Below are 27,929 nucleotides of genomic sequence, written 5' to 3'. Positions count from 1 at the left end.
CGGCCCCTCCGGGAGGCCCAGAATCCGCAGTCTTCCGCCTCGACCGATCCTCCATCTCCTCGAACCGCTCCTGCCATTTCTTGTGGAGCGCCTCCACCTTTAGGGCCAGGCCTAAGATCTCGTCCTCGTTGTAGTAGATCTTTTGTCGGGCCTCGCGGATCGCCACCCGCTGGGCCATCTGTGTCTCCAGCAGCTGATCAATAGAAGCCTTCATTGGCTCAAGCAGGTCCGCTTTAATCGCTCTGAAGCAGCGCTGGATACCCTCCTGTTGCTCCTGCGCACGCTGCCTGGTCTCCGCCCACCGCCATTTTGTTCTTCTTCCCTCGCACCTTCTTCGGGTCCACCACCACCTTTTTAGTCGCCCCACTCCTGGTAAAAGCCACATACTATCGGGGAATTGTTGTAATCTCCTTCCCACACCAGTAAACGTAGCAAAAGTGCCGTTGGGGGCCCTGAAAACCCAAAAGTCCGTTTTTGCGGGAGCCGTCGAATGTGCGACTTGGCTCCGCATACCCGCAACCGGAAGTCCAACCCTCAAGAGTATTGACAGTCAGAGACATCTACAGGTCACTGAAAGGGGCAACACAGGTGGAGAAGGTAGTCAAGAAGGCATACAGCATGCTTGCTTTCATTGGCAGGGGCATTGAGTATAAACATTGGCAAGTCATGTTGCAGCTGTATAGAACCTTAGTTAGGCCACACTTGGAGTATAGTGTTCAATTCTGGTCGCCACACTACCAGAAGGATGTGGAGGCTTTAGAGAGGGTGCAGAAGAGATTTACCAGAATGTTGCCTGGTATGGAGGGCATAAGCTATGAGGAGCGATTGAATAATTTGTTCTCACTGGAACGACGGAGGTTGAGGGGTGACCTGATAGAGATCTACAAAATTGAGAATAGACAGGGTGGATAGTCAAGAGACTTTTTCCCAGGGTAGAAGGGTCAATTACTCGGGGGCATAGGTTTAGAGAAGCATTAGGCAAGTTGTTTTTTTTTTTTTTTTTACACAGAAGTTAGTGGGTGCCTGGAACTCGCTGCCGGAGGAGGTGGTGGAAGCAGGGATAAGGGAAGTTTAAGGGGCATCTTGACAAATACATGAATAGGATGGGAATAGAGGGATACGGACCCCAGAAGTGTAGAAGATTTTAGTTTAGACGGCAGTATGGTCGGCACGGGCTTGGAGGGCCGAAAGGCCTGTTCCTGTGCTGTACTTTTCTTTGTAACACTGATGTTTAATCGTTTCAGCTGTTCCCCGAACCTGCAGCTGCTAAAGGTGGTAAAGTTGTTGTTTGAATAAGACTGGTTGCTCAACTCCACTTTACACCGTCTATCATCCATATACTAACATATTCTCTGCTTTCTGTCTTGCAACCTTGGCTATTCATTCTCTAGTCCTGAATTCATATGCTATGAGCTTACTCATTTGTTCATTGTGATGCCTTATCAAAGTACATTTATATATATGTTTGCTCCTTTACTCTTTATATACTTTCTCTTACTTCTTTAAAGCATTTCTATACTTTCTCTTACTTCTTTGAAGCATTTATCTTCCTGCTTAAATGTTTTATTAGTATATTCAGCAGTCATACAGTACCTCGTCTCCCAAGCTGGTTTAGCTCAGTGGGCTAGACAGCTGGTTTGTGATGCAGAACAAGGCCAGCAGCGCGGGTTCAATTCCCGTACCAGCTGAGAATTCTGAATTCTCCCTGTGTACCCGAACAGGCGAAGGAATGTGGTGAAAAGGAGCTTTTCACAGTAACTTCATTGCAGTGTTAATGTAAGCCTACTTGTGACAACAATAAAGATTATTAAGCTTACATGTGTCCCAATGAACTCCAGTAATCTCAGCTCAGCTAAATGTTTTGGAATTTAAGATAGAACAATAGATTACAGCGCAGTACAGGCCCTTCGGGCCTCGATGTTGCGCCGACCTGTGAAACCAATCTAAAGCCCATCTCTGCACTATTAGATTGAAATCCAACTCCAACAGGAGTTCAAAAGTTCCATGACTCACAAATGGCACATCTCCAGAACTGAGTAAACAGTGACCTATTGCACTGAAGTTCTCCTAGCCTTTTCCCAAGATATTAGACGGGTGGACTTCACCAAACAGCAGACTATGCATCAGGACAAAAGGAAAGCCAGAAGGATACATGTAAAATTGTATTTCTTCAGGAAGAAGTTAGGCCCGATGAAAGGCATTTTTCTTTTAATTGTACATCCAGTTATACACATGATGGATCAACATTTACATAGTTAAAAAATAATTCCATCAAATGCTTCACATCATAAAAATTGTTCAAAAAATGGTCCAGACATGGGACACGCAACACACACCAAACAGACATTGCCTTCTATTCTAGGTAATCATGTATGGAGATCTATGCAGTTCCTCCAATTTTCTGAAGTGAGGGTACTAGTGAAGGGTTGGTGCTTCTAACTTTCCTCAAAACAGCAAAATATTAAGATACTAAGAAACCCCAATGAGAAATAAAAACACATCACAGAGTGCTGGCTTCGAGTTCAGGGTTTCACTCTTGTTCCACGAACTAGCTTAAGAGGGTTCATGCATCGTAACCCTCAGGGATCAAGTCTGAGAATTTCAGCATGTTTCCATGAAATAAACATGCGGTCAACAATATATTTTGCATTTTGGAAAACAAACCTTTGACAGGTGCAAAACATCAGCATCACATGTATTATTTCAGTCTATCTTCTGGGGCAGTGTGAAGAACTCAAATGAAAATGATCATACGGCACATTTCTCCCACATCCCTGCCTTGCGCACCAACAGCAGCAGTGTTGTAAAAGATGTGCAGCACTCCCGTTTGCTCACTCTGAAGTGCACCATGTGCATTTTGTTCCTTGATTGCTGCAACAGACTGAGAGGCAACAGTCTCACGAGGAAAAAAGTCTCAGGAAACCATTTAAAAGCATTTGCGTGCTCAGTGACTGACATCCATCTCAACATCATCCTGCTCAGAGAAAGCAGAGAAACTGATTGGTTGACACTCAAGAGTCCGCAGGTTCACCAGACAAGCCTTCTGCGTTGTCGAAAATTCTGGAACAGCAACCAACAGCACCTGTTGTCCATCCACACCTGAGAACAGAGAGTATTTTCCTCAATTACTCCACAAATCTGACAACAAATCTCTGCACATAATTGAAGTGTAGCCCAAAACATCCAGCTGTTTGTTTCTTTTTGTTGTTTCTGATTTATTTTGTTCTCTATTGCCAGCAGAAATATAACGAAGGGATTAACATTGCAGCCCAGAAACTTACATCTTTTCCACTGATGAAAACAGAGGCTCCCTTCCCTGCAGAAGGTCAAGATGAATGGCAGCAAGATGGAATGACAAAGCAACATTAAAACTGGTAACACATTAGAGGTTTCTTCAGAAAATCAATGCAGGTTTTTGAAGCTGAACAATTGTCACATGCTTTGGGATTCCTGCAACAGTTTTCTCAAATGGGGACCATTTTGAAAGTGAATACATCCATTGGCTGCTCGCAGACTCAAGAACTTCAATAACTGTCTGTTGAGTAGATCCCTTCACATATTGCAGAGCTGTTGCTCCAAAGAAGCCATGAGCTCTTATATATTCAGCAATTAAATTATACAGTAGAAAACAAAATATGGTAGATGAAGATCAGAAAATTCTGAAAGTATGCCAAGAGGCAACAAAAAACAGAAAAGGGAAATAAATACACGGATGATGAAGACGTGATGTGATTAGATGAAGAATTGTTTACATGGTAGAGGTGATATCAGCAAGAGACAAAAAGGATGGATTTGATGTGAAAGCAAGAAACAAGACGAATAGCTCCAAGGGGTCAAAAGCAAAAAATGAAAAAGTAGCAATGTACAGAAAGCTTAAGTGCTGATGGGAGATAAAATTGTGCAGACTGGCAGGATGCAGACCTCTCACAATAATGTTTCAACACAAGGATACCCCCACAATCTCCTTGCTCCTCTCTTTGCATACCCAGGTATGCCAGAACAGCCATCTCACAAAAGGGCCCTTTCTCAAAGTTCCATGCTGACTTGCAAACCATGATAATGATCAATCAAAAAAAATGCTTTCTTTCCAAGTTTCATATTTCACTACTTCATGTATCATTCCTTCTGTATCCCTGAAATAATACTCTCTACCGCTACAAACTACATTTTACAGTCAGCAGCAATGCGCCTATTGCCAACTTCCAATTCAAATTACTTTTCACAATCTTGTAATTGCTTATCAGGTGCCTAATCTCTTAAGAGTCATCAAGGCTAAATCTGTGAGTGGATTTCCTCAACCTTGTGCTGTGGATTAGCCAATCAATACAAAAATAAATGATGATCAATTGAACAAGACTTTCATCATTGGTTAAGTTTTTCCAGGCCTTCGTGATTTGTGTTTTGAACTGGCTGATTAAGCCACTAAATTCATTGCGATATATGCTTTCTACGTGTCCAATCATGTGCCGGTTAGGTGGACTGGCCTTGCTAAATTGCCCATGTCCAAAAGGATAGGTTGGGTTGTGGGCCTGGGTAGGGTTTTCTTTCAGCGGGTCGGTGCAGACGCAATGGGCCGATTGGCCACCTTCTGTATTGTAAGGATCCTATGATTTGTCGAGTCATTGTCAGCTCTGAAGATTGATACCTTCCAGTGTCAGAGTAAGCAATTGGAGGTCAACTCAATGGTTCATTTTAGGTGAGTGAATTGCACAGATACAGTTCATGGCTTTTAAGTAGAGCAACACAAGAAAAACAAGATCAATTCTTAGCAACTACCTCAATTTGTCTCAAAGGAAATAGTGCCGGATATATATTCATTCAATAGTCCCAATCATCACACAGGCGCTCTTGCGTAGCTGAAGAGAATAGGGTTCAGAAACTTGACATTCAGAATGATTGAACCAAAAACCAGTAAAACATCTCAAACAGGAGACATCCCTGACCTTGATGCTTCTCCATCCTGACAGAAATTGATTTCTTGTCAAGCTGTCACAATGTTACATCCCCAAAGAATTCCTTACTGTCCATACTCTTGAACACTGAGTAGTAGCACACAGTACCTTTCCTTGGATTGCCTCTTTGCTGTGGTGGAGAGGCTTCAAGGTTGCATTGATCCCGAAAGCAATGCAGTCAGGAGTCTTAAGCTCCTGACAGGGTCACCCATGCCGCTAAGGTCGGAGGGGAGGAACCCAATAAAGAGTGATGTGGAGATGCCGGCGTTGGACTAGGGTGAGCACAGTACGAAGTCTTACAACACCAGGTTAAAGTCCAACAGGTTTGTTTCGATGTCACTAGCTTTCGGAGCGCTGCTCCTTCCTCAGGTGAATGAAGAGGTCTGTTCCAGAAACACATATATAGACAAATTCAAAGATGCCAAACAATGCTAGGAATGCGAGCATTAGCAGGTGATTAAATCTTTACAGATCCAGAGATGGGGTAACCCCAGGTTAAAGAGGTCTGAATTGTCTCAAGCCAGGACAGTTGGTAGGATTTTGCAGGCCAGATGGTGGGGGATGAATGTAATGTGACATGAATCCCAGGTCAATCCCGGAGCAGCGCTCCGAAAGCTAGTGACATCGAAACAAACCTGTTGGACTTTAACCCAATAAAGAGTGTTACGGGCCAGGGTTTAGAGAACCCCAAAGTATATCATGGAGTTCACCTGACCCACAATTTTTAATGGATTGTGGTATGGGGAGCATACGGCCCACTCTACAGGTGTGGTGCAGCAGAAATGGAAAAGTATTTTTTTTTTTTTTTTTTATAAAGCAAAACAATGTTTATTCTATGAGCTCAAGTTAATCTTTTTAAAACATCGTGAACATCTTAGCAACCATTAATTCAAATACAACCCCCAAAGAATACAACACTAAGTAATCCTTAATAACTTCCCAAACAACATCCAGAAAACAGAAGAAACACCTTTCAACAGAAGCACATTAGGTTTACATTCATTACTGAGAACATTTATAATTCTGAATTCACCAAATGATCAAGAGATGGTCTTTTGATGGTAGAGAGAACAGCAGTACACCTGCTAGGTCTGGCTTCAGCTCCAATACTGATAACAAAACTAAAACACACCCGGCAGCCTGCTCAAAAATGAAAGTAAAAAGCTGACAGACAGCCCAGCTCCACTCACACTCTGACATCACTGATAATATCCATTTCTTAAAGGTACATTTCTTAAACACCCATTTCTTAAAGGTATTCTCACATGACAAAGCAATCCAAAACATTTCCTCAACGGTGGATCAGGCAGGAGATAGTCATATTGCATTAACGGCTGCAATGGCGGATGAAGGCTGCAGCGGTAGGGAGATTCTCCCAGTCGTTGACATTCCCTTGCCACTGGAACTGGATCAACTCCATCGAGAGGTGACAGGGACAGGATCGTGAGTTCTGGAAGCTCCTAACATCAGACCAGCACATTGGCGATCGAGTTTGATTCAGTCGTCTCACTCTTGGAAGAGGAACAGGGGAGTATTTTGGCAGCTTTCCTCAAGACGGAGCATCCCTTTTCAGGATTCACTCTGCTCACCCCGCATGGATAAGGACTATGAAATGTGCCCTAAAAATTCTGTTGCATTCCCAACCTGGCTAGAAAACCGCATCTAGCAAGCTCATCTATCTGTGGTCAGAAAGTCAAAAGTTTATCTGAATTGGAATCTACGAACCCTTAGGGATAATGAGCAAAACAAACTGACCGGAATGGAGAGCTGCCCTTGTTAGCCATCAACTCATGTCGTTGCCCTGCAGGAGACCTGAAGAGCAAGCGAAGTGCAGTTGAGGGAAGATGGTAGTGGTTACACCTCCTTCTGGAGAGACCAGAGGATCAGCCCAGGATGCATGAAATTGGATTCAGTCTCAGGAACAAACTCCTCAACCGAATCTCAGAGCTCCCCATCGGCATCAACGAGCACCCAATGACCCTTGGTCGACAACTTGCCAAGAGCCAGCAAGCAACAGTAGTGATTGTCTCTGCTCCAACCCATGATGCCAATGATAAATCCAAAGAAGGCTTCTCATCCACCCCGGACACCAAACTTACCTCCTTGGATATGTCAATGCCAGGGTCAGAAAGGACTGCCAACTCTGGAAAGGAACCATTGGAAAGGAAGGAGTTGGGAATTGCAGCTCAAACGGGCTTCTCCTTCTCACCAAATGCACAGAACTCCAGCTTGTCATCACGAACATACGGTTCTGCCAAAAAGACAAGTTCAAGACTTCTTGGAGACAATCATGATCAAAGAACTGGCACATGATCGACTTTGTCATTGTTCAATCCAGAGACCAAAAGAACGCCGTCATCACCAAAGCGATTTCCAATGCAGATGACTGCTGCAATGACCACCAGCTCACCCATTCCTCCATGTTCATCAAACTCCACCAGAAGCAGCGGAGGATGAAGGAACAGCTCAGAAAAAGGATCAACGTTGAGCTGCTTCAAGAGCCAGGCATGCTAGTGAACTTCCAACAATATCTTCTACAAAATCTCCAAGGTGTCCACTCTCATGGAGTAGAGGAAAACTGGAAATACTGAAGATGGCCGTCACAAACTGTGATAAAACCATCGGCTACAAGGCCAGGAAACACAAAGACTGGTTTAACCACACCATCCAAGACCTTATCGACAAGTGGAAAGCTCTTCGTTCCTGACAAAACAGCATAACCAGCAAGGCAAAGAGGAGAATTCATCAATTAGCCAAGGTAGAGATACAAAGAAAAACTTGGAAAATCAATAATCAATGGTGGACTGAGAAAGAAGCCAAGGAGCTGCAACTCCTCGCTGACTAGCATGACACCCGGCGCTTCCAGTGCCACGAAAGCAATATATGGACCCAATACCCCAGGCCTCAAACCTGTGCAGAGTAAGGACAGAACCCTCTTGAGAGACAGAGAAAACATCAATCTTGGATGGAAAGAACACTTTAAAAGAATTCTTAACAATGTAGGAATTTCAAATATATTGTCTTAAATGTATTTGGTTCAGTCAGGGTTAAAAGCTTGAGTTTGTCTGTGACTGATGCAGTAAAGTTTTTTAAAATCCTTCTTTGAAAGATAGTCAGAACCTGATCAGTTTTAATAGGAAAAAAAGTTGAATGCATCATTAAAGCGTCATAAAAGTTGGGTGAATCGAATTGTTTAAAAACGGTTCCCTGGGGAATAGATAATTAGAGACATTGTGTTTAGCTTTCAAAAGATGATAGAAGGAGCCAGGGGCTGGAGCAGTCAGGTGTTGAGTTTCAGGTCAGTTTTTTTGGGTATGTGTACCGACGAGCAGCTTTTTTGCCAAATGCTGGTAAGTTAAACGTAGTTTGACAGAGGCAAGAATCTGGTTTGTCCAAGACATCTCCCTACAGCAAGTAATTCCTGTGTTGGCTAATGATATTTAAAAGTGCATCCTGGCCGGAGATGGCTTTTGCTCAGGTGGAAATAAAAGATACCAGTTCATTTAATTGTCGTTGACCTTTTTTTAGTCTCGACTGCCAAAGCAAATCTTCTTTGCCCAGCTCAAGGAAGGCTTCTGAACAAAAGGAGGCCAAAACACCTTGAAGACTTACCTTAAGAAATGCAACATAGACATCAACACATGAAAGATTTGCTCAGAAGAAACCTACTTGGAGGAACTTCCTGACTGAAGGGACAGAATTAATCAAGGACACCCGACGGCAATCGGAAGTCCAAAAAAGGAATACCAGGGATCGAGAGTCCAAGAACTGATCCTATTTCCCAGAAACAACTGCGAAGCACGCAGTTGAAGATGCAGCTCTCGGATTGGGTTCATCAGCAATGCAAGAACCCACAAAACTCATGACGAGTAACAGAGTTTCTGAGGCAGTCAATCATACTCGTTAATGGGTGATCACCGAAGAAGGAGAAACACACATTAACTGCTTAAAATCATTTGTACTTTAACAGTCCTTCCAATCCTGCAACTCAACATTCTTCCCCATCTCCTGCCGAAACAAAATAATGTTTCCAGTTTGACAGTGAACATTACAGTTTCTCGAGTAATTTCTCTCGCAATGTAGTGGCCTCTCAAGTGCCTTCAGGGATGGGCAATAAATGCTTGCCCACCCAGCGATGCCTACATCCCATGAACGAACAAAAAAAAAACAAAAAAAAAAGCACGTCCTCACCTTTCACAATTTTTGATTTGAATGATGGTGCATTGCCACAGAAGTAAACATGTGGACACTCTTCCAAAATGAATGGGTCATTCATGTAGAACGGGTAACATCCTGGAAATAAACAGAAAGAAAATAAGTCAATTTCCTATCTGAAACATTGTCAAGTCATCAGAATAGTAAATACGATTGGGATAAATTTAGGACATTATGTTCTGGGAAAGTGCACATCAGATCAACATCATATACTAGCCAAGAGTAGATACCATCTATTTATAAAAACTGCCTTTCAGCCGAACATTACACTCAGAATTTTCTTTATAAAATGCCTCAAGTGGTTGAGTGCAATATTTATAAATGGGAGGAGAAAAGAGATATTTACCAAGGGTATCAGGTGCAGTGGGACTCATATGGCCAATCTGTAAAGTCCACTCTAAGATCTCAAGGTGATCCTCCATACTGCTATAATAGAAAATGTCCTTGACATTCTGCCCAGCTGTTCCGAGGAACCTAAAGACAAGGATTCCAAATTTAGACCTTCAAAATTGGTTTCATAAAATATATTACCATATATATTTTGCTTCACTTTCTAGAATTGAGATTTTAACTTTATATCCCACGTCCAGGATACAAGAGCCATGTTTGCCAAAACCCTAAACTATTTAATCTTGAAACAACCCAATTCTTAAACTCCCTTGTTCCCAGTATCCATACCTAACTCCATCAATGTCTGCCTCATAAGGGTTGGTGACGAGCTGCATTGTGGGGTAGGTAATAGACTGCGGAAACATACAGTGGTGGAGCGGCTGCTGTGGCAAGGTGTAATTCGTCGGATCAAATTCTCCAGGCATACAATCGACGGGAACCGAAGCCTGCAGTGAGAAAAGAGAAATAACATTTCTGCCTTTGAATAAATTACTTAACCTACACCCATGTGGGCAACCCTGATCTGTCAAGCTTTACACACAGTTTAAACAAAGCACACAAAGATCCACTATCCCCCAACTAGTTAATAGTTCTCTGCTGATGTCTTCCGGTTGCGGCAGGGATGAGCTAGCCGCACGTTTCGGCGGCTCCAGCTCTGACGGAACTTCGGGCTCTTTTAAGAGCTCCAACGGGGACTTTGACAGCCGAAAAACCCGGTGCGAGGCGCGAGGGAAGGGAGTCCCCCCCGAACGACGGAGGGAAAAACCGGCGGCGGCGGCTGCAGCCCGAAGAATCTGCAACTAGAAGGTCAGAGGGAGTGGAACAAAATGGCGGTGGAGAAACCACAGGTGACATGGGGGCCTGAGCAGGACGAGGTGGTGAGACGGTGCGCGGACCTGCTTAAGAAGGAGGTAATGACCCCGTTTTTACAGGCAATTGAGGGGCTTAAGGCGACTTTAAAGACCCAGGAGACTGAACTTCGCGTGGTGGAGCAGAAGGTGTCAGGTATTGAGGACGAGGTACTGGGCCTGGCGGTCAAGACTCAGACGCACGAGGCACTTCATAAAAAGTGTGCTGACAGGATTGAGGCCCTTGAAAATGGAGCGCGAAGGAAGAACCTTAGGATACTAGGTCTCCCGGAGGGTGTGGAAGGAGTGGACTGTGGAGCGTACGCAAGAAAGATGCTGAGCTCACTGATGGGTGCTGAGGCCCCTGCGGGCCCCATGGAGGTGGAGTGGGCAAGTCGGATCCCGGCGAGAAGACCAAAAGCGGGAGAACCACAGAGGGCGATAATCGTGCGATTCTACCGCCTTAAGGACAGAGAAGAGGTCCTGAGATGGGCTAAAAAGGTGCGGAGTAGCAGATGGGAGAATGCGGTGGTAAGGATCTACCAGGATTGGAGTGCGGAGGTGGCGAGAAGGAGGGCGAGCTTCAACCGAGCCAAAGAGGTTTTGCACAAAAGGAAGGTGAAGTTTGGGATGCTGCAGCCGGCAAGACTATGGGTCACGCATCAGGAGAGACACTATTATTTCGAGACGGCGGAGGAAGCATGGTCCTTCATCAATGAAGAGAAACTGGACCGGAACTGAGGGACTGATGCTGCAGGGAACTGTTATTGTTGTTATTATTGTTTTTGTTAATGGGATGGTGAAAGTTAATCGAGAAGTAAACAGGGAAGGGGGGGGGGACACTGGGGAAATGTGGGCGCCGGTGAGGGGGGAGAGGCAGGACATAGTCGGAGAATGGGGAAGGAGAGGGGGAGGGGAAAGGGAGCTGCGCCATAAGAGGCGGGTCAGGTAAAGGGATGTTCCCGCGCCAGAAAGAATAAGGCGGGAAAACAGGCGCAAGGCGGATGTGAGTTCCCTCACACCGGGGGGTCGAGGAGCGAGCAGGAGTAGCCGGGGTCAGTTGAAGTCAGCTGACTTACGGAAGTGATATGGGGGGAGCAATCAAGCTAGATAGGGATCTAGCGGGGGGAGGAGGGGAAGGGGACAACTGGGTTGCTGCTGCGGAAATCCAAAAGGAAATGGCTGGAGAGGGTGGTCGGGGGCGGAATACGGCGCTGGGGGAGCGAGCGGGAGCGCGGAGGCGGGATATGGGACTGGCCTAGAGAAGGTAATGGCTAGTCGACACGGGAGGGGGGCAGGTAGCCCCCCAGTGAGGCTGATCACGTGGAACGTGAGAGGCCTGAATGGACCGATAAAAAGGGCCCGAGCGCTCGCGCATTTGAAAGGACTAAGGGCAGACGTGGTTATGCTCCAAGAGACGCACCTAAAGGTGGCGGACCAAGTTAGGCTAAGGAAAGGATGGGTGGGACAGGTGTTCCACTCAGGACTGGACGCAAAGAACAGAGAGTTGGCCATTTTGGTGGGGAAACAGGTAACATTTGAAGCAAAGACCATCGTAGCAGATAGTGGAGGCAGATATGTAATGGTGAGTGGTAGGCTGGAGGGAATGGAGGTCGTGTTGGCTAATGTGTATGCCCCAAATTGGGACGATGTGGGGTTCATGAGACGGATGCTGGGGCGTATTCCGGACCTGGAGGCAGGAAATTTGATTTTAGGAGGGGACTTCAATACGGTGCTGGACCCGAGGCTAGATAGATCCAGCTCAAGGACTGGAAGAAGGCCGGCAGCGGCCAAGGTACTTAAGGGGTTTATGGACCAAATTGGGGGGGGAGGGGGGGAAGAATCCATGGCGATTTCTTACACCCAGCGCTAGGGAGTATTCCTTCTTCTCCCACGTCCATAAAGTGTACTCCCGGATAGATTTTTTTGTTTTAGGAAGGTCGTTGATCTCTAGGGTGGAAGAAGCTGAATACTCAGCCATAGCGGTTTTGGATCATGCCCCACATTGGGTGGACCTGGAAGTAGGAGAGGACAGGGAGCAGAGAACACTCTGGCGATTAGATGTGGGACTGATGGCGGATGAGGGAGTGTGTGCAAGAGTGAGGGAGTGTATCGAGAGATACCTGGAGGTCAATGACGACGGCGAGGTCCCTGTGGGAGTGGTCTGGGAAGCACTAAAAGCGGTGGTCAGAGGAGAGCTGATTTCTATTGGGGCCCACAAAAGGAAAACAGAGGCCAAGGAAAGGGATAGTTTACTGGGGGAGATTTTAAGGGTGGACAGGGAATTTGCAGAGACCCCGGAGGAGGAGCTGTACAGGGAGAGGAGACGACTCCAGACCGAGTTTGACCTTCTGACCACCAGAAAGGCGGAGGTACTGTGGAGGAAGGCACAGGGGAGGAGGTATGAATATGGAGAAAAGGCTAGTCGCCTGTTGGCGCACCAACTGCGAAAGAGGGCAGCAGCGAGGGCAGCGAGGGAGATAGGAGGAATTAGGGATGAAAGGGGAGACACTGTGCGAAGGGCAGGAAAGATAAATGAGGTGTTTAAGACCTTTTATGAAGAACTGTATAGGTCTCAGCCCCCAGAGGGAGAGGAGGGGATACAGCAGTTCTTGGACCAATTGAGCTTCCCGAAAGTGGAGGAGCAGGCGGTGGCAGGCCTGGGGGCGCCGATTGAGGTGGACGAGGTTATTAAGGGACTGGGAAGCATGCAAGCAGGGAAGGCACCGGGGCCGGACGGGTTCCCGGTGGAATTCTACAGAAAATATGTGGACTTGTTGGCCCCGTTGTTGGCAAGGACGTTCAATGAGGCCAGGGAAGGGGGGACACTACCCCCGACAATGTCGGAGGCGACAATATCGCTAATTTTGAAGAGGGACAAAGAGCCGATGCAGTGTGGGTCCTGTAGACCTATTTCACTATTGAACATGGACGCCAAACTGCTAGCAAAGGTGCTGGCATCGAGGATAGAGGACTGTGTCCCAGGGGTGGTGCACGAAGACCAGACAGGGTTCGTAAAAGGGAGACAATTGAATGTTAACGTGCAACGGCTATTAGGGGTGATAATGATGCCCTCAGTGGAGGGGGAGGCAGAGATAGTGGCGGCAATGGACGCAGAGAAGGCATTTGATAGGGTGGAGTGGGAGTATTTATGGGAAGTGTTAAGGAGGTTTGGGTTTGGGAACGGATTTATTCGCTGGGTTAGACTACTTTATGGGGCACCAACGGCAAGCGGAGTTACAGGTCGTCATAGATCGGAGTATTTCCGATTATATAGGGGAACAAGACAGGGATGCCCGCTGTCTCCATTGTTGTTTGCGCTGGCAATTGAACCTCTGGCCATGGCGCTGAGAGACTCCAGGAAATGGAGAGGGGTGACTAGAGGGGAAGAACACAGAGTCTCGTTATACGCGGATGACCTATTGCTATACGTGTCGGACCCAGCGGGGGGGGATCTTGAGGTTCGGGGAATTTTCGGGGTATAGGTTAAACATGGGGAAGAGTGAATTATATGTGATACATCCAGGGGACCAGAGTAGAGAGATAGAAGGCTTACCGCTAAGGAAAGTGGAAAGAAACTTCTGATACCTGGGGATTCAGATCGCTAGTAGCTGGGGAACCTTGCACAGACTTAATCTGACACGGCTGGTAGAACAAATGGAGGAGGACTTTAAGAGGTGGGACATGCAGCCTTTAATCGCTGGCGGGCAGGGTGCAAGCAATTAAGATGATGTCCTCCCGAGGTTCTTATTTGTATTTCAATGTCTCCCTATTTTAATCACGAGGACCTTTCTTAATAAAATAGATAGGAGCATTACGAGCTTTGTGTGGGCAGGGAAAGTTCCGAGAGTAAGGAGGGGGTTCCTTCAGCGCAGGAGGGACAGAGGACGACTGGCACTACCGAACTTGGGAGATTATTATTGGGCCGCCAATGTGGCAATGATACGTAGATGGATGATGGAGGGTGAGAGAGCGGCGTGGAAAAGGCTGGAGAGAAGGTCCTGTAAAGGGACGAGTCTAGAGGCGCTGGTGACGGCGCCGCTACCGTTCTCACTGAAAAAGTACACCACGAACCCGGTGGTGGCGGCAACACTGAACATATGGGGACAGTGGAGGCGACAGAGAGGGGTGCGGGGAGCCCTGGTGGGGTCCCCAATCAGGAACAACCATAGGTTCGCCCCAGGAAGAATGGATGGAGGATTTCAGAGCTGGTACCAGTTGGGAATTAGGAAGGTGGGAGATTTATTCATAAATGGGACTTTTGTGAGCTTGGGAGCACTGGAGGAAAAGTATAAGTTACCCCGGGGGAATTTCTTGAGCTATATGCAGGTGAAGGCGTTTACTAGACAACAGGTGAGGGAATTTCCGCGGCTCCCGACACAGGGGATACAGGACAGGGTGCTTTCAGGGGTGTGGGTCGGAGAGGGCAAGGTGTCAGAGATTTATAGAGAGATGAGGGAAGAGGGGGAGGAGTCGGTGGGCGAACTAAAAAGAAAGTGGGAAGAAGAATTAGGGGAGGAGATAGAGGAGGGTATGTGGGCTGATGCCCTCAGCAGGGTAAATTCCACTTCCTCATGCGCCAGGCTTAGCCTGATTCAATTTAAGGTGCTACATAGAGCACACATAACGGGGGCAAGATTGAGCAGGTTCTTTGGAGTGGAGGACAAATGTGGGAGGTATGGCGGGAGCCCGGCAAACCACGCACATATGTTTTGGGCGTGCCCGGCACTGGAAGGGTATTGGAAGGGAGTGACGGGAGTGATTTCGCAGGTGGTGAAGGCCCAGGTCAAACCAGGCTGGGGGTTAGCTCTATTTGGAGTTGCGGAAGAGGTGGGAGTGCAGGAGGCGAAAGAGGCCGATGTCGTGGCCTTTGCGTCCCTCGTAGCCCGGCGCAGGATCCTACTCATGTGGAAGGAGGCAAAACCCCCCAGACTGGAGGCCTGGGTAAACGATATGGCGGGGTTTATTAAACTGTAGCAGATAAAGTTTGCCCTGAGAGGATCGGCTCAAGGGTTCACCAGGCGGTGGCAGCCATTTCTCGACTACCTCGGGGAACGTTAGAGGGAAGACAGATGACCAGCAGCAGGTTTTGTTACTTGTATATTATTATTATTATTGTTTAAAAAGTTTAAAAAATTCTGTTTTGTTATGGTTATCGTTTCGCTTGTTTTGTAAGCGGGAAAAATGTTGCTCAGGGAAAAAAAAAATTTCAATAAAATATATTTTTAATAAAAGAAATAGTTCTCTGCTGCTGCAAACAAAGCCAAGTCAAACACGTACACTCAGCTGCACCAGGATCTCATCCAGCATTCTGATGGCTTCCACACTGGCTGCCTGAGTCTTCTTTGTTAGGTACTTGGCCTAAAACACAAAATTCTGGGTTCAAGTTTTCATATCAGCATGAGACAAGGAGATGCAAAAAATACTACAGCTGTGCGGACTACAACTGCCTGGCACGTATCTCAATGCTCTTCATACTAGCCACGGCAATGAAACCATTCCAATGATGGACATTGAACATAAATATGAAACACAGTCGCTTGGGAGTACAGAACTTTGATGCTGAAAAAAAGAGAGACGCTGTCAAAACTTTGTCTTGCAATGAACAGGTCAGAATTCCAAGAATGCCAAATCTCAAAGGAAACAACAATTTATACTGCAAGAGAACAGATTGCTGATTATTTGGTAAGTGGGGTTTTGGCAAAGGTTGGTATCATGACCAGTACAGGCTTGGAGGGCCGAGGGACCTGTTCCTGTGCTGTATTATTCTTTGTTCTTTTAACTCTGATTGATAATGGTGTTTCCATAGAGAATGCGTTACCATAGCGAATACATGAGGCAACAGTGAAGCTTTGTTTAAATCCAAACCTGGTAAGCAGGCTCTGATGGCTCAAGGCATTGCCATGGGGAATGAACAAGGGAATGGACATCCCCAGGCAATTCTTTCATTTGAAACAGGTGTAATGTGTGGACCTGTTCAATGGGAACTCCCCTACCAATCAGCACCTTCTTGTCACACAGTTTAAATTATTCTCTTTGAGATTTGAACATCTTGCATTTCTGTCCAGATGAATGCAAGACAAAAAGCTTTGGTGGGGTGTCTCTTTTTCCCAGCAATACTCAAATATGAAAAAAAAAAATTAAAAGCACGATTGATGGGCTGTGTGGCCTTCTCTTTCTCCTTTTACTTATGTTATGTTCCTTGGTTATAGAGACATTAATATTACAATCTGATAAAGAAATCAACCCAAGTCACAGATGCCTCAGATGAAAATACAGCATTTAAGAGACAAATTAAGTTCTATTTTTCTCAATACCTCGACAATATATTTCTCGGTGGAAAATTAGACGTAGTATCAACCCTTCAAACTGAAAAGTGCAATACTAATCAACTCTTTTGAGTAATGATAAAGTTATGTATAAAGTCTGCCCTTTTCAGACCATTTGTGAACTTAAGGTTTGCATTGTTGATTTCCATTAAGAAATTTGCTTGATAATGCCTTGTGTTCATTTAGCAATATGGAGAACATTTGCTGAAACTCTAGCTGTTTACCTTGACGAAGGAGTCTTTGTTCTGGGTATTCCGACTGAGAAGATTTCCTGCTAAAATCACACGGGAAATTTTTGCAGCACTGCTCTGCTCTCCCTCATCTCCCAATTGACCAGTGACCATGTCAACCAGAAGTTGCATGCCAAGAAGACTGTCAGCATTCTTTCCACCCAGGCCAAGACCAGAGGCTAATAAAACATACCTCCAAAACAGCAAAATAATGCAAAATTAATTCTCATTTGTCAAACTTCTAACGACATATCAAAATTGCAAGTAAAGTAAAACAAAACCATCAGACAAGTTGCTCAAAGTCTTCAAATTGAGAGGTTAGACATAAAGGGCAGTCAAACAGAAACTTTTCAGTCAAAAAGTTACCATAAGAATGCTGAAATTACTATTATACATCAAATAACTGATGAGGAGAAGAGAAAGAATTTCCGAAGGAAAGTAAGGAAGAGACAGAAAGATACAGCTGATAAAAAAACATTGAGCTTTCGGCCGAATGATCTTTTCCACTTCTACATTAAAGAATAGAGACATTTGGATTGTGCGGAATAACGCACATAACTAATTGGCATATGTTGAAGTTAATAGAAACATAGAAAGGGGGAGGCTATTCGGCCCTTCTAGCCTGCTTCGCTATTCATTCTGATCATGATTGATCATCAAGTACAATACCCTAATCCTGCCCCCCCACCCCAGATTCCATGACCCCTTTAGCCCCAAGAGCTATATCTAATTCCTTCTTGAAATTACATGTTTTAGCCTCAACTACTTCGTGATCGCGAATTCCACAGATTCACCACTCTCTGGGTGAAGAAATTTCTCCTCGCCCGAGTCCTAAAACGTTTACCCCTTATCCTCAAATTATGACCCCTAGTTCTGGACTCCCCCACCATCGGGAACATTCTTTCTGAATTACCCGGTCTAATCCTGATGGAATTTTCTAAGTTTCTATGAGATCCCCTCTCACTCTTCTAAACTCCAAAAAATTCCTTTTTCAAAATTAGTGATTCCCTCACCTGTCAGTATCGGGTCCTGCCACATGCCGCTGTGGTGGAAGGTCAACAGTACAAAGCTCTTCTACAACGAATTTTCCATCACTCTGCTCAGTGCCAAATAATGCAACAACTGCTCCTAGAAAACAATCCACAAGGAAATGTAAGATTCAGGTTATCAGCTCTTTGTGACACCAACTGCGGTGAATCACAATAATTAGCACAACGATATCAAACAATAATCTCACATGAATTGCTGAGAGGCAGAATCAACACAGCAAGAATTCACTTTAAAAAAATAAACATTAGGTGGAGTGTTTCGCAATACAAAATGCTGGAAATATTGAGCAGGTAAGGCACCATGTGTGGCGAGAAATAGTGAACATTTCACTTGTTCCCCACATCCGTTTAACCTGTTCTTTATCAGAAATATCTCTCTCCCACTTGAAACTATTTAACGACTCAGATTCCACCCCACTATGGGGCAGCGGGTTTGACTACAAATGCCTCCCAAGGCCATCAGGGCAGGTAATTTCTCTCCAAATCTACATAAATGTCACTCTACTATCAACATGCAGTCAACCTTTTCAAAGGAAAAGGGTGCATATTCGAGGTCTTATGTCTTAAAGGGCAAGTCAAACCCATAACCTTCCGCCCATAGGAACCACACACATTTCAGCCCAGGTCATTAACAGGACAGAGAATTCTAAACCCCAATTTGTTTAATTCAACAGGTGAATCTTAAGGCAGAAGGGCAGGTTCACAGGGTGGTGAAAAAGGGTCAGTTACGAGGGGATACAAGTTCAAGGTGAGGGGCAGGAGGCTGAAGGGGGAATTTGAGGCAAAGCATTTTTACCCAGAGGGTGGTGACAGTCTGGAATGTGCTGCCTGAGAGGGTGGGATAGGCGGGTTGCCTCACATCCTCTAAAATGTATCTGGATGGACTTCCGGTTGCGGCGATGTCCAGCTAAGCCGCACGTTTCGGCGGCTCCAGCTCAAACGGACCTTCGGGCTCTTTTAAGAGCCCCAGCGGGGAATCTTTTCAGGATGAAACCCGGTGTGGGGTGAGAAAACAGGGAGTTCCCCCCCCCCAATGAAAGAGAAAAATATCGGCGGCGGCGGCCAGATCGCGAAGAATCCTCGAAGATACGGACAGGAGAAAAAAGGAGCAAGGTGGCGGCGGAGAAAGCCCAGGCGACATGGGGGCCGGACCAAGACGAATTTTTAAGACGGTGTGTGGAGCTGCTTAAGAAGGAGGTGCTGACCCCGATGCTACAGGCAATTGAGGGGCTTAAGGAGGCACAAAAGACCCAGGAGATGGAGCTCCGCGTGGTGGAGCAGAAGGTGACGTACAACGAAGACGAGATCCTGGGCCTGGCGGTCAAAACGCAGACGCACGAGGCGCTCCACAAAAAGTGCATTGAAAGGATTGAAGCCCTAGAAAACAGAGCACGGAGAAAGAACCTTCGGATCCTAGGTCTCCCCGAGGGAGTGGAAGGAGCAGACTGCGGGGCTTACATGAGCACGATGCTAAGCTCGCTAATGGGAGCTGAGGCCCCCTCGGGCCCCTTGGAAGTGGAAGGGGCTCATCAGGTCCCTGCGAGGAGACCAAAGGCGGGAGAACCACCTAGGGCGACGATCGTGCGATTTCATCGCTTCAATGACAGAGAAGTGGTTCTGAGATGGGCCAAAAAGATACGAAGTAGCAGATGGGAGAATGCGGTGGTACGGGTGTACCAGGATTGGAGTGCGGAGGTGGCGAGAAGGAGGGCGAGTTTTAATCGAGCCAAGGAGGTGCTACACAAGAAGAAGGTGAAGTTCGGGATGCTGCAGCCGGCGCGACTGTGGGTCACGTACCAGGAGAGACATCACTACTTCGAAACGGCGGAAGAAGCATGGACATTTATTAAAAACGAGAAACTGGATCGGAACTGAGGGACTGATGTTAGAGGGGAAATGACAATGCCGATGTATATAGGGATGTAAATTGGGAAGGGACACACACGAAGAAATGTGGGCGCCGGTGGGGGGAAAGAGACATAGGCGGGGGATGGGGAATGGGAGTGGGGCGGTAGAGGGAGCTGCGCCACAAGGGGCGGGACAACTATAGAGAATACGGGGCTTACTGTCCTTGTTCCCGCGCCAGAAAGGTGATGGCGGGAAGATAGGCACAAGGTAGATGGGAGTTCCCCACACGGGGGGGTCAAGGAGTGAGCGGGAGAAGCCGGGGTCAGTTGAAGTCAGCTGACTTTCGGAAGTAATATGGGGGGAGCAATCATGCTAGATGGGGATCTAGCGGGGGGGGGGGGGGGGAAATAACTGGGTTGCTGCTGCAGAAATCAAAGAGGAACTGGTTAAAGAAAGGGTGGTCGGGGCTGGAATGCGCCACGGGTGGGAGCGCGGAACCGGCCTAGAGAGGGTGATGGCTAGTCGACACGGGAAGGGAGCAGGTAGCCCCCCAGTGCGGCTGATCACCTGGAACAAGATTTTATCCGATTAAAAGGGCCCGAGTGTTCGCGCACTTGAAAGGACTGAGGGCAGACGTGGCTATGCTTCAGGAGACGCACCTGAAGGTGGCGGACCAAGTTAGGTTAAGGAAAGGATGGGTGGGACAGGTGTTCCACTCGGGGCTGGATGCAAAGAACAGAGGGGTGGCCATACTGGTGGGGAAACGGATATCATTCGAAGCTAGGAGCATTGTAGCAGATAGCGGAGGCAGATATGTGATGGTGAGTGGCAGACTGGAGGGAACGGAGGTCGTGTTGGTTAACGTATATGCCCCGAATTGGGATGATGCGGGATTCATGAAGCGGATGCTGGGACGTATCCCGGACCTGGAGGTAGGAAACCTGATAATGGGGGGAGACTTCAACACCGTGTTGGACCCAGGGTTAGATAGATCTAGATCTAGGACCGGAAGAAGGCCGGCAGCGGCCAAGGTGCTTAGGGGGTTTATGGACCAAATGGGGGGAGTGGATCCATGGCGATTTGTTAGGCCGAAGGCCAAAGAGTTCTCCTTCTTCTCCCGTGTTCACAAGGTGTATTCCCAGATAGATTTCTTTGTTTTGGGAAGGTCGTTGATCTCGAGGGTGGAAGAAACGGAGTATTCAGCCATAGCTGTCTCAGATCATGCCCCACACTGGGTGGGCCTGCAACTAGGAGAGGAGCGGGAGCAGCGTGCACTCTGGCGATTAGATGTGGGATTGCTGGCGGATGAGGGAGTCTGTGGAAGGGTGCGGGGATGTATCGAGAGATACCTGGAGGCCAATGACGACAGGGAGGTCCGAGTGGGAGTAGTATGGGAAGCACTAAAGGCGGTGGTCAGAGGAGAGCTGATCTCCATCAGGGCCCACAAAAGGGAAAATAGAAGGAAAGGGAAAGATTACTGGGGGAGATTTTAACGGTAGATAAAGAATACGCGGAGGCCCCGGAGGAAGGACTATACAGGGAGAGACGACGACTCCAGACGGAGTTTGACCTTTTGACCACTAGGAGGGCGGAGGCGCAGTGGAGGAAGGCATAGGGGATGAGATATGAATATGGGGAAAAGGCGAGTCGCCTGTTGGCCCATCAGCTGCGAAAGAGGACAGCGGCGAGGGAGATAGGGGGAATTAGAGATGAAAAGGGAGCTACGGTGCGGAGAGCAGGGAAGATAAACGAGGTGTTTAAGACCTTTTACGAAAGACTTTATAGGTCCCAACCCCCCGAGGGAAAAGAGGAGATGCGGCAGTTTTTGGACCAATTAAGGTTCCCGAGGGTGGAGGAGCAGGAGGTGGAAGGCCTGGGGGCACCAATTGGGGTGGACGAGGTTACCAAGGGGCTGGGGAACATGCAGGCAGGGAAGGCCCCGGGACCAGATGGGTTCCCAGTGGAATTTTATAGAAAATATGTGGACCTGCTGGCCCCGCTGTTGGTGAGGACTTTTAACGAGGCCAGAGAAGGGGGGACCCTACCCCCGACAAATGTCAGAGGCGACGATATCGCTAATTTTGAAGCGGGATAAAGATCCGCTGCAGTGCGGGTCCTACAGGCCTATCTCACTGCTAAATGTGGACGCCAAGTTGCTAGCAAAGGTGCTGGCAATGAGGATAGAGGATTGTGTCCCGGGGGTGGTGCACGAAGACCAGACAGGATTCGTAAAGGGGAGACAACAAAATGTCAACGTGTGACGGCTATTAGGGGTGATAATGATGCCCCCAGTAGAGGGGGAGGCAGAGATAGTGGCGGCAATGGATGCAGAGAAGGCATTTGATAGGGTGGAGTGGGAGTATCTATGGGAGGTGCTGAGGAGGTTCGGGTTCGGGTTTGTTAGCTGGGTCAAACTCCTCTATGGGGCCCCAACGGCAAGTGTGGTCACGGGTCGGCAAAGGTCGGAGTATTTTCGACTATACAGGGGAACATGACAGGGATGCCCGCTGACCCCATTACTGTTCACGTTGGCAATTGAACCACTGGCCATAGCGCTGAGAGACTCCAGAAAATGGAGAGGGGTGATTAGAGGGGAGAGGAACACCGAGTGTCACTACGCGGATGACCTACTGCTGTATGTGGCGGACCCAGTGGGGGGGGATGACAGAGGTCATGCAGATATTGAGGGAGTTCGGAGATTTCTCGGGATATCGGCTTAACATGGGAAAGAGTGAACTTTTTGTGATACACCCTGGGGACCAGAGTAGAGGGATAGATGGCCTACCGCTAAGGAGAGTGGAAAGAAACTTTCGATACCTGGGGAACCTTACACAGACTTAATCTGACACGACTGGTGGAACAAATGGAAGAGGATTTCAAAAGGTGGGACATGCAGCCGCTGTCACTGGCGGGCAGAGTGCAGGCAATTAAGATGATGGTCCTCCCGAGGTTCCTATTTGTGTTCCAAAGCCTCCCTATACTGATCACTAAGGCCTTTTTTTTTTTTTAAATAGACAGGAGCATCACAAGCTTCGTGTGGGCAGGGAAGGTCCCGAGGGGAAGGAGGGGGTTCTTACAACGTAGTAGAGACAGAGGGGGACTGGCGCTGCCGAATTTGGGCGACTACTACCGGGCCACCAATGTGGCGATGATTCGTAAATGGATGATAGAGGGAGAGGGAGCGGCGTGGAAAAGACGAGAGATGAAGTCCTGTAAAGGGACGAGTCTAGAAGCGCTGGTGACGGCTCCACTACCGCTCTCACCAAAAAATTTTACCACAAACCCAGTGGTGGCGGCAACATTAAGTATCTGGGGGCAATGGAGGCGACAGAGGTGTTGGGAGCCTTGGTGGGGTCCCCAATTAGGAACAACCATAGGTTTGCCCCAGGGAGGCTGGATGGAGGATTCCAGAGCTGGCACCAGTTGGGAATCAGGAGAGTGGGAGACTTATTTATAGACGGGACTTTGCGAGCTTGGGAGCGCTGGAGGAAAAGTATAAGCTGCCCCGGAGAAATTTCTTTAGGTATATGCAGGTGAGGGCGTTCACAAGACAACAGGTGAGGGAATTTCCGCTGCTCCCGACACAGGGGATCCAGGATAGAGTGCTTTCGGGGGTGTGGGTCGGGGAGGGCAAGGTTTCAGAGATATACCGGGAGATGAGAGAAGAGGGGGAGGAGATGGTGAGCGAACTGAAAGGAAAATGGGAAGAGCAGCTCGGGGATGAGATTGAGGAGGGTTTGTGGGCTGATGCCCTAAGCAGGGTAAATTCCTCTTCCTCGTGTGCCAGGCTTAGCCTGATCCAATTTAACGTGCTGCATAGAGCACACATAACGGGAGCAAGGTTGAGCAGGTTCTTCGGAGTGGAGGACAAGTGTGGGAGGTGCGGCGGAAGCCCGGCAAACAACACACATGTTTTGGTTGTGCCCGGCACTGGAGGGGTATTGGAGGGGAGTGACGGGAGAGTTCTCGAAGGTGGTGAAGGTCCGGGTCAAACCAGGCTGGGGATTAGCTTTATTTGGAGTTGCGGATGAGCCGGGAGTGCAGGAGGCGAAAGAGGCCGATGTCGTGGCCTTTGCGTCCCTAGTAGCCCGGCGTAGGATTTTACACTCATGTGGAAGGAAGCGAAACCCCCCGGACTGGAGGCCTGGATAAACGATATGGCGGGGTTCATAAAACTGGAGCAGATGAAGTTTGCGCAGAGAGGATCGGCTCAAGGGTTCACCAGGCGGTGGCAACCGTTCCTCGACTACCTAGCGGAACGTTAGAGGGAAGATAGATGACCAGCAGCAGCAACCCAGGGGGGTGTGGGGGGGGGGGGGGGGGGAAGGGAGGGAGGGGGGGTAAGATGTTTGGGTTCTGGGAGGGGGGGGGAGGAGTTTCACTTTATGTTATTTGGTTAGTTTACCATGTTAGTTAGTTACTCAATGTTAGATTGTAGTTATCATGTTACTTGTACTTTTAATTTCTCTTTTTTGATTTGTAAGGGGGAAAAAATTGTGATTGAAAAACTTTAATAAAATATATATATTTTTAAAAAATGTATCTGGATGAGCACTTGGCACGTTATAACATTCAAGGCTGTGGGAAAAGTGCTGGCAAATGGGATTAGGTAGGTAGGCAGGTCAGATGTTTTTCATGCGTTGGTGCAGACAATGCGCCAAAGGGCCTCTTCTGTGCTGTATTAGAAGTGTCGCCCAGTTCTGCAACTCCCTTAATGCACAATCACCATAGGGCAGCACGGTGGCGCAGTGGTTAGCTCTGCTGCCCCAAGGACCTCCACATCATTTTACCTGCCCAGAAGTTATCATAGCACCTCTAAAAAGGGAAGCCTTTCTCTTGAAGAGACTTGCATTGTTCAACCATACCTGTAACAAATTTCTGGATATTAATCTCTCCCTCCAATTTGATTCGTTGCAACTCGTCCTCCAGAATAAGCTCATCTAGTTCGTCTGTGTATTTTGTCCGTACTGGTTGCGGCAAAAGGTTGTGCTGAAACAAAAAGACAGGATTTAGCATTTTGGGGGAAAACAACTAATCTTCCTAATTTAGTGTCACGGAATGTTAACATGCCACAAGAAATACCAACATGCTAGGCCCAGAGGGATCAGTGCTGCTCCAATCGGTTTTCAATACAAAGCCACATGAAATCATCAAAAGCAACGCCCAGTATCAGAGAACATCAGAAGAGTCATAATTGGGCAGTTGAGTACAAGGAGCAAAATAATGAACTGTGCACCTAATCTCCCAGCTCCAGGAGTAATAAGACATCAAACGGAGAAAGGAGATAGTACAAAAAAGGAAAACTTGACTCACTTTATTCTTGAAACATAGAGAAATATCTTTATTGATCTGATTAAGTCAAATCTAAACTGGGGGTGGCACAGTGTCGCAGCGGTCAGCACTACCGCCTCACGGCTCAGAGGACCCAGGTCACTGTCTGTGTGGAGTTTGCACATTCTCCCAGTGTTTGTGTGGGTCTCACCCCCCACAACCCAAAGGTGTGCAGCGTAGGTAAAATGGCAAAGTTAAATTGCCCCTTAATTGGAAAAAAGAATGGTGTACTCTAAATTTATTCATTTTTAAATTTGAAACTCAACTTGCGAACATCAGCTATCTATCTACTCTGAATGACAATTAAATTAAGAGGACATTTCTAGTCGTCCATATATCTGAGTATTACCACAGTGATCATGATACTCCAATCATCGATACTTGGCAGCAGAAAGGAACAGACGGTTTGATGCTCAGTAAAAAAATTTAAAATCAGTTTTCTGGTCTCCACTTGTTGGCCAACGAAAAGGATTATTAGCAAAGGCTGAGGTGCTGAATCAAGGAGATTTTATGGAGTCATTCTCCACAAGGTCAGTGTGGTTTGTGTCCCAAAGACATGCTCCTACCTCCTCACTTATTTCTCTCAGGATGGATGGTTTTAATTCCATTTGTTTGAAGAGTGTCCCAACCACACAACATTTTTCCCCTAACTGCAGCTCACACAGCTTCTTCAGTGCCACGTCTGCTCCTGTAAAACATAATGCGGAAGGATGGATCTAGAGACATTGCTTTTGACAGGTTCAACTTACACGAGTGTACATAGGGATTTCATTTTGGGCATGTTCACAAGGCGCCAAGATACGAACTGCCTCCAATCGTGTGACGACCACCAACCCAGATCAATCAATGAGCACAGGTTGTCTCGCGAATGATAGATGGAGCCGCTTTGAAAGCCTGTAATAATCTTAAACCACCTATCAAAAATCAGCAGCAGATTCAATCACTGGATTACATATATATCATTTCACCGTGCTTCAAAAGACAGTGACAGGGTCAAACAATGGGTAAGTCATTAGGTGCAGCAGATTCTCTCATTATATCCATGTTTAAATTGTTATGCAGTGTACACATGGTACATTATTCATATTACAATCACTAATTATTACATATTAGAAAGGCAGCATGGTAGCATTGTGGTTAGCACAATTGCTTCACAGCTCCAGGGACCCAGGTTTGATACCCGGCTTGGGTCACTGTCTGTGCGGAGTCTGCACATTCTCCCCGTGTGTGCGTGGGTTTCCTCCGGATGCTCCGGTTTCCTCCCAGAGTCAAAAGATGTGCAGGTTAGGTGGATTGGCCATGCTGAATTGCCCTTAGTGTCCAAAATTGCCCTTAGTGTTGGGTAGGGTTACAGGGATAGAGTGGAGGTGTGGGCTTGGGTAGGGTGCTCTTTCCAAGAGCCGGTGCAGACTCGATGGGCCGAACGGCTTCCTTCTGCACTGTAAATTCTATGATTACAGACTCAGATTCTATATTTCAGTGTGTAGATATTATATGATGTGGCGATGCCGATGTTGGACTAGGGTGGGCACAGTAAGAAGTATTACTCCACAAGAAAGCACAACAGCACCTATACTTCCTCAGGAAACTAAGGAAATTCGGCATGTCCACATTCACCCTTACCAACTTTTACAGATGCACCATAGAAAGCATCCTATCGGGCTGCATCACTGCCTGGTATGGCAACTGCTCGGCCCAGGACCGCAAGAAACTTCAGAGAGTCGTGAACACCGCCCAGTCCATCGCACGAACCTGCCTCCCATCCATTGACTCCATCTGCACCTCCCGCTGCCTGGGGAAAGCGGGCAGCACAATCAAAGATCCCTCCCACCCGGCTTACTCACTCTTCCAGCTTCTTCCATCGGGCAGGAGATACAGAAATCCGAGAACACGCACGAACAGACTCAAAAACAGCTTCTTCCCCACTGTCACCAGACTCCTAAATGACCCTCTTATGGACTGACCCAATTAACACTACACCCTGTATGCTTCACCCGATGCCGGTGCTTATGTAGTTATACTGTATATGTTGTGTTGCCGTAATCTGTATTTTCTTTTCTTCTCATGTACTTAATGATCTGTTGAGCTGCTCGCAGAAAAATACTTTTCACTGTACCTCGGTACACGTGACAATAATAAATCCAATCCAATCCAAACCAGGTTAACGTCCAACAGACATGTTTGGAGTCACTAACTTTCGGAGCACTGCTCCTTCATCAGCAGAGTTAGAGATTATACATGAAGCATTGCATAAATGATAGGCAGAGGCACACATTATTATTATTGCATTACTGTGATTCGGGTAAACAACAGAGGGACAATGGTCGGAGTGACAGGCACTGACTTGCCCTCCTCACTCACCCCACTTCTTCCGGGCAGTCTCCTCCAGCAGCGGCCGCATCTGCAGGAGGCGGGCGGCGTAGATGTGCGCGTACTGGCGCTGGAAGCTGCGCTGGCCCATCTGGAAGCGGCCCGAGCGGTTGGCGTACGAGGAGGTGGCGACCCGCTGGAAGGTGGGGCCCGGCTGCTCCGGGAGAGGGGCCGACAGCAGGGTGGGGCCCTGCTGGGCCGCCCTCTCAGAAAACATGACCGCGCGGGGCGAGGGCGTTGGGGGGAGGGGGGGGGGGGGGCCGGTGCTGTTTGTCGACTCTCCCTCCTTTGCGCCGACCGATTCGCTTCTCTGTGTTTCCAGTCACGCCGAGGATCGGACGGCTTTTCGTCGGGAGATTCGCGCGCG

At 47.5% G+C, this 27,929-nt stretch overlaps 1 protein-coding gene across 1 annotated transcript; it reads right to left on the bottom strand.

Annotated features, from left to right (window-relative positions):
* Positions 1–2,155: 2,155 nt before the first annotated feature.
* On the bottom strand, positions 2,156–27,929 carry pold2 (polymerase (DNA directed), delta 2, regulatory subunit). The gene is made up of 10 exons (XM_072485743.1): positions 27,554–27,929; positions 25,759–25,880; positions 24,727–24,850; positions 17,978–18,092; positions 16,959–17,157; positions 15,686–15,766; positions 9,846–10,003; positions 9,514–9,641; positions 9,144–9,245; positions 2,156–3,099 (listed from the first exon to the last, which is right to left on the bottom strand). Exons 1-10 carry the CDS (start codon positions 27,777–27,779, stop codon positions 2,945–2,947), a joined length of 1,410 nt encoding a protein of 469 aa, XP_072341844.1. The 5' UTR covers positions 27,780–27,929; the 3' UTR covers positions 2,156–2,944.

This window comes from Scyliorhinus torazame, chromosome 20, assembly GCF_047496885.1.
Source record: "Scyliorhinus torazame isolate Kashiwa2021f chromosome 20, sScyTor2.1, whole genome shotgun sequence".
In the NCBI taxonomy this organism is placed as follows: Eukaryota; Metazoa; Chordata; class Chondrichthyes; order Carcharhiniformes; family Scyliorhinidae; genus Scyliorhinus; species Scyliorhinus torazame.
The sequence above is the reverse complement of the archived record's forward strand: the minus strand, read 5'-3'. Positions and strand labels throughout refer to the sequence as shown.

Bases quoted from the DNA above. Each gene is read 5' to 3' on its own strand.
- pold2 (XM_072485743.1), bottom strand. From the start codon at position 27,779: ATGTTTTCTGAGAGGGCGGCCCAGCAGGGCCCCACCCTGCTGTCGGCC. The intron at 25,881-27,553 runs GTGAGTGAGGAG...TATGTTTTACAG, and splicing joins GACTGCCCGGAAGAAGTGGG to GAGCAGACGTGGCACTGAAG. The intron at 10,004-15,685 runs GTACGTGTTTGA...TTCTCACTGCAG, and splicing joins AGATCCTGGTGCAGCTGAGT to GCTTCGGTTCCCGTCGATTG.